At 39.1% G+C, this 7602-nt stretch overlaps 1 protein-coding gene across 1 annotated transcript; it reads right to left on the bottom strand.

Annotated features, from left to right (window-relative positions):
* Positions 1–6915: 6915 nt before the first annotated feature.
* Positions 6916–7347, bottom strand: LOC148698601 (uncharacterized). Its single transcript, XM_088678424.1, has one exon. The coding sequence runs from the start codon at positions 7345–7347 to the stop codon at positions 6916–6918; it is 432 nt and encodes a 143-aa protein (XP_088534550.1).
* Positions 7348–7602: the final 255 nt, after the last annotated feature.

A 7602-nucleotide genomic window follows, 5' to 3' on the forward strand; every position in this document is an offset into this window, starting at 1 on the left:
TATTTTGTATTATTTTATAAATAAATAAAATACTCATATTTTATTGCCTATTGCCAGGGCTATTGAAGTGTAACGGTGGAGATGCAAATTCTATTGCCAGGGCTATTTACTGTTCATTAAAGGCAGTTACTGTTCATTAGGTGGATTGAATAGTGTATTGCCGGAGGGCTCTAACGCTGGAGTTGCTCTTAGGAGGGGATCCAATTCTGTCCGATTTAGTTTGCACTCAGGCAAGCCGTCAGGCGGAAGCTGCCAAGATAGTTATCCACCGATATGGGAGGCGTTTTTACTCTTTTCGTATTTTGGTGTTCGTACAACAGCAAAAGAATATACAAAAAGGAGAACGAAAATGTTCACATAATTAAATGAACTAGACAAAGAGTAATTTTTTATGTTTATCTTGACAAACAAACATTGATCGTTACAAACTAGACAAAATTATGCAGAAAATACTTGAATGAATTTTTGGTCTAGATACAAAAATACTAATAATGTAATAATTGACTTTTTTTTGCTTGGTTGATATATTTGACTTGAAAATACTGATATTGCATTGAAATCCGACATGAGTTCTAGAAAAAGTAATAATCTATTTTGACTTGTCTTGACATGTAAATTATGCAGAAAATAGTGAAAATAATTAGCAGTTTAGATTGCCACCTTAGGCTTCGTTTGACACGTTGTACAAGACCATCGAATAATACTAATAATACGAAGCGAGTGTTTGGTAAGTCTCATATTAAATAAACACCGAATTATTTAATCCGGCCCCACCATTTTAATACCCCTTCTACCTGCTTAATTATGCCCTCCAAAACCTTGGTATTATTAGTTGGACTCATGCTAAAGAAAAATCACACTCGTTTTTCTTCGACCTATCCCGCCATGGGCGGCAGCGCATCGTGACCTTCGATAAACACCAAGTAGATATGAACAGAGAACCAGAGATAGTTGATCGAAACCAAGTGGGCATCGCGACCTCCGTTTCTAGTCATCATGACCTCTGCTTTTGGGTAACGTGACCTTCGTTTCTATTCTGACATCTATGGTGGCAGTTCGAATATCTCGGTTTGTGGCTTAATTGTTAATTGATTTTGTTGATGTGATGGGATTAAACTAAAATTGGGAGAAATTTCATGTGGGTAATGTTGTATTGGCTACTGGGTTTTCAAAGAATGTATTTCTGATGTGGATTAAGGTCTCAAAGGATTAGAGATCATAGTGGGATATGAGAGTAAGTCCACCCCAAGAGATAGACCGGCTCAAAGTGTGAAAAATGGACCAGGACTCCACTAAAACACTCCAACCCAGCCTAATAGGCTAGCCTTCAGCCCAAGCCAGGCCATAGGCCGGCCCAAAATGTGCTGAGCAATCAACTAGCTTATGTGACATCATGCTGACACCAACATGATGTCACGGCACACTTCTATTTTTTTTTTGCATCAGGCGTGCGGGAAACACGCTCACGAGCGCATAAACGAGTGTTCCCAACAGAAAACAGGCAGTGGGGCCCACCGCTTCAACACACCAATTTGGATCCGTGAGTGGCCATGTGGCTCGTTATGGGCCATTGGATTTCCAATGGTCAAAAAAATTTGAAATTCGAACCCAATGGCTAGATGACATGGTGCGTTCTAGGCTGTTGGATTTGAATCTTTTCCAAATCCAACGGTCCGCATTAATTTACTTAATAAAAATTAATAAAAGGTTAATAAAAATTGTTAAAAATACATTAAAATTTTTAAAATAAATTATTGACACATCCCGACCGGAGTCGAGTCATGCTGGCTGTCACCTGAAGGTGATGTAACCAAAAATGTAAATGATCTAAAAATATGAATAAATTTAAACTGAAACTAGAACTTAATTAAACTAATAAAATGAGTGCGCAATAGTGGGTAGAACCCATAAAATACAAATGTTCAGAGCATAGAAGATAAAAGAGTGTGCAGTCGAAACTAGTTAGGGTGCTTAATATACAACAGGAAAAGTTCAGATGATAAAAGAGTGTGCAGTCGAAACTAGTTAAGTTGCTTAATACACAACAGGAAAAGTTCCTACATTTATTTAGAGATATGTCAGAAACGCTAGATATTCCTTGTACCCCACATAGTAGGTCAGCTATTTAAGACCTGGAAGGGCGAAAAACAGAAGGGTGAGTGGGCAAAAACAAAGGTTTATAAACACATTTATTTTCTGAACATACTAACCCATCACCATAAAACATGTATAGTTTCCATAAAATCATACTACATATAAGTATGAAATCAAATGTAAATCAAAAAATAAATCCAAAAATATGCTAAATCCCAATATCTCAACATAGCATAATAAAATTAGGTGTTCATCAACCTATGCTAAATACATAAGTTCATGCAGATAATTTCTGACATGAACAGGACTGGGTGTAATCATAATATACGCTATAGTACTACAATCACATGAAGACTTGGCACATATGAGTCAGAGTTGCCTAATGCAACTTGTACGACACGACTGGCACATACTTGGATCCAAGGCGAGCGTACGGTGCGATGTGCACATGGCCCAGGCCGAGCACTAAACTTGTGCAAGTATGTATGATGAGCAAGTATAATGTATGTGATCATGCCATGACTATATATAAATCTCAACATCATAATAACATTTTTTAAATTAAATAAATCATGGCATAATAGGTGTAAAATCAATATAAAAACACATGTTGAAACTATAAACTTTATATATATATATATATATATATATATATAGACACACACACACACACGAAAACAAATGGCCACTCACTGATACGTCGATGGATCGTAGTCTCCTAGCCATGCTTGCCCTCGTACTAAAAAGGTAGGAAAAACTCCCATAGTTTGCTCAAACGGAAGGTTTGAATATACGAAAACACTCTACTTCATGTCACGGACCCATACATGTCAAGCACTCGTTGGTCGGTGGCCGGATGTGCCCTCACGCGTCGACTAGTCCACAATTACACGCTTCCCCATGCGCAAGCCAGTGACTAACGAACACTAGGAATATTTCGTCAGACTTGACAAAATATTCCGTTAAACAATTAACATAACTTAACGGCGTTATCTGACGCCTTTAGAATATTCCGTCAACTTTGATGGAATATTCTTCATCTTTTCTGGTGGAATGCCCCCGTCTGGTTTCGTCAAAAACTGGAAAACTTCGCCGGTTTTTCGGGAAAAATTCAAATCTTCATAACTTGTTCATTTCTCAACCATTTTTGACAAAATTTATATGGAAATGAAGCCCAGGAAGAGGAGAACAAGTTTATACCTCTTAAAAGTTTAAAAAGTGGTTGGAAGTGGCCTGAAATTGGCTCGAAAGGTTCAGACTATTTTTCGACTCCTCGAAACCGTGCTTCTACACGTTGGTTCTTCTTCAAACTTATACTAGGAGCCTCGGGAAGTTGTGTAGAGGCTTCCTAACATCCTAAAAACTTGTAACTCGGTTGGAAGCACATCGGAGCAAACTCATCCAAGTCGAAGCTTCCTAGTTGACTAGTCAAAACTCATCCATTTCGTGATCAGTTGGTACAGCTAGGTTTGTGAGGATGAGTGGAGTACAATGGTAGTGTTTTTAGGTTCAATCTGTGAAGTTTGATGGTGGTGTATTGTTGTTGCAAAGAGGAGAGGGTCTCGGGATAGAGAGAGAGAAGAAGAAGATGAGAGAGAGAGAGAGAGAAAAAAAAAAGTTGAGTTCTTATTGGACAGAAAGAAGAAAAATCTGATTGGGTGATAGGATTAAAGAGTGAAATTGTTTGGTGGTGAGGGATTTAAGGGCACGAGTCCAATTTAAAAAGAAGAAGGGATAAGATTTTCAGATTTTTCCCAGTAAAAGTACACAAGAAAATTCATCTCCTTATCAAAAACGGTGTTTCTAACTCTGATAAATTAGCTCACACGTGTGTACAATTCTACCCGCTACAACATACTTTAATTGAGTGTAACTTTTTCGTTACAAATCTGATTGGGTCTAACTCACGTTCATGCGTTTGTAACGAGTACCATTTAATTACGATATCAAGAAAAATAATATAAAAACAGAATGACTACATCCACGTTAGGTTCCACTTTTGCCAAAAAGGACATAAACGTCAATTTACACATTTGGGGACAAAATTACATGGAAAATTAGGAACGGGTCGTCACAACCTACCCCCCTTAATAAAATTTTGTCCCCGAAATTTCAACACTACTAATGATCAGTCAAAGAACAAACATTGATTAAGATCTCGCATACGCTCATCTGTCTCCTAGGTAACTTCCTCAACAGAGTGGTTTCTCCATAAGACTTTCACCATACAAACGGTCTTGTTCCTGAGAACTTTGTCTTTCTAGTCAAGAATCGTCACTGGAACCTCATCATACGTAAAGTCAGGATTAATCTCTAACGGCTGAGGGGGAATCACATGTGATGGATCAGAGACGTATCTCCGTAGCATGGATACGTGGAACACATTATGCATCAGTGACAACTCTAGAGGTGGATCAAGTCAGTAAGCAACTTCACTAACTCGCTCAATGATCTGGTATGGTCTGATGTAATGAGGACTTAGCTTTTCTTTCTTCCTGAAACGTACCACGCCTTTCCACGGTGACATCTTTAAGAATACCCAATCTCCAACCTTATATACTCTGTCGGTTAGATGTCTATCTATTATACTCTTTTACCGATCCTAGGTTGCTTTCAGGTTAGCTTTTATCACCTAAATGTTATGTGTCGTCTCATCTACGATTTCAGGACCAACCAAAACTCTTTCGCCTATTTCAGGCTAACACAACGGTGTATGACATGGTTTCCCATAAAGCGCCTCAAATGGTGATATACCAATGCTGGAGTGAATGTTGTTGTTGTAGGCGAATTCTATCAAAGGTAAGCGTTTGTGCCATGCATCTCCGAACTGCAGGACTAAAGATCTCAGCATATCTTCTAACGTCTGAATAGTTCTCTGTGATTGCCCATTTGTCTAAGGATGATAGGCGGTGTTGTAGAGTATTCTTGAGCCTATAGCTTCTTGAAAAGCTACCCAGAATTTTCAAGTAAATCTGGGGTCCCGATCAAAAATGATACTAACTGGAACACCATGATACTTGACAATTTCAGAGACAAAAAGTTCGGCCAACCAACTCAACGAGTAGTTCTCAAAAACAAGTAAAAAGTGCGCGGATTTGGTAAGCCGATCTATAATTACCCAGATACCGTCATAACCATTTCGTGTACGAGGCAGCTTGTACACGAAATGCATGGTAATATCTTCCTATTTCCACTGGGGTATGGGAAGTGGCTGTAGCAAACCGAATGGTTTCTTTTTTTCTGCCTTAACCTGCTGACAAACCGGATAACGACTCATATACTCCGTAATTTCTCTTTTCATTCCAGGCCAATAGTAGAAATGTCAGATAGTATGATACATTTTAGTACTCTTGGGATGCATCGCATAAGTTGAGATATACGCCTCATTGAGAATTTCCTTCTTCAGTTCTTCCATATTCGGTACATACATCCGATCACCCTACATGAGCATACCATCAGGCCTTTGAATTTTTAGATCTCCCCTATTGCCGTTCAACACCACTTGTTTTTACTCTTGGGATTCTTAATCGTTCACCTGGGCCTTGAGAACACGATCCAACAAAACTGGCCTGACTTGAAAGTTGGTAAGTAAGGCTTCCAGGTGATCCACTCCCAAAGTGGTTCTAGTAAATCTTAGGTCGGTGAGAAGAAGAACACGACATGCATAAAGAGTATTGGGTCGACCGTGAGATTTCTTATTGAGAGCATATGCTACAGTATTAGCACGACCAGGGTGATACTCAATGGTGCAATCATAATCACTGATCAACTCCATACACCTACGCTGCCGAAGCTTAATTTCATTTTGAGTAAAGATATACTTGAGGCTCTTGTGGTTAGTGAAAATTTGACACGTTTATCCATAAAGATAGTGCCACCAAAATTTTAAAGCAAAGACAATAGTTGCCAATTCAAGATCATGACTAAGATAGTTCATTTCATGGGGCTTTAGCTGTTATGAAACATAAGCTATTACTTTCCATGCTACATTAGTATACAGCCTAGACCATTCAAAGAGGCATCACTGTAGATCTCGAAGTTCCCACTATTATCGGGAAGTGCTGGGACAGGCGCATGAGTGAGACAGTACTTTAACTATTGAAAACTTTGTTCACAATCATCACTTCACTTAAAATTAACTTATTTCCCGGTCAACCTTGTCAGAGGCAAGGTTATGGCTGAGAAGTTTGTGACAAAGCGTCGATAATAGCCAGCAAAACCAAGAAAACTTCGAACTTCAATGACCGTCTGAGGTTGCTCCCAATTTTCCACTACTGCTACTTTCTGAGGATCCACAAGAACCCTCTGGGCTGATAGCACATGTCCCAAGAATGACACTTGATCTAACCAGAATTGGCATTTACTGAATTTAGCGTACAGCTGATTCTCCCTTAACTTCTTCAAAACCAAACGTAAATGTCTAGCATGGTCAGCCTTGCTATTAGAATACACCAGAATGTCATCGATGAAGACAATTACGAATTTGTCAAGGTATAGATGGAATACCCGATTCATCAGGTCTATAAAAGTTGTCAGAGCATTAGTCAACCCGAATGGCATCCCAAGAAACTCATAATGACCATATCGAGTTCAAAAGGCTGTTTTCGGAATATCTTCACTTCTGACCTTCAACTGGTAATAATCACGAAGCTGATACAAACGGTCATCAATGCAAGGCAATAAATAACGATTTTTAATCGTCACCCAATTCAGCTGTCTGTAATCGATACATAGCCTTAATGTTCCATCTTTCTTCCTCACAAACAAGACTGAAGCTCCCTAAGGAAAAGTGTTCAGCTGAATAAAACCTTTATCAACAAGTTATTGCAACTGGGTTTTCAATTCTCTCAACTCAGCAGAATCCATACGATAAGGAGTTAGAGAAATAGGGTCAGTACCTGGAAGTAGATCGATGGTGAACTCCACTTCACGATCTAGTGGTAAGCTAGGTAGATCATCGGGAAAAACATCAAGGAAGTGTCTGATTACCCGAACGTCTTCCACATGAGCATGAGTCTCCTCAGTCACCACTACATGAGCTAAGTAGCCTTGACAACCCTTTCTCAGCATTCGCTTCACCCTCACGGCAGAGATAACTCTGTTGTCGATAAAAGTTACAATTAGCATGCCAGGTCGATGGAAAATGACAATTTTTTGGTGAAAATTCAACATGGCACGATTATAATCTAACAAATCCATGCCCAAGATAACATTGAAATCAACGATGTCCAAGGGAACAATATTAGCTGGCATTATGGCATCCTTTATAAGAACGGGACATCCTCGATACTCCCAACTAACACAACAAGTTTCACCCCTAGGCATCGAAAACTCCAATTCATAACCAAGAGGAGTGGGGTAAAGTTGAGTCTTTTGAGCAAACATATAGGAAATAACCGAATGAGTAACACCCAAGTTAATTAAAATTCTAGCAAGATGGCCAAGAACATTCAACGTACCCAGGATCAAATCGGGGTTACTCTGAGCATCCTGCAAGGTGATGTTGTT

This window comes from Pyrus communis, chromosome 2 (genome assembly GCF_041283825.1).
Source record: "Pyrus communis isolate YQ-2024b chromosome 2, ASM4128382v1, whole genome shotgun sequence".
In the NCBI taxonomy this organism is placed as follows: Eukaryota; Viridiplantae; Streptophyta; class Magnoliopsida; order Rosales; family Rosaceae; genus Pyrus; species Pyrus communis.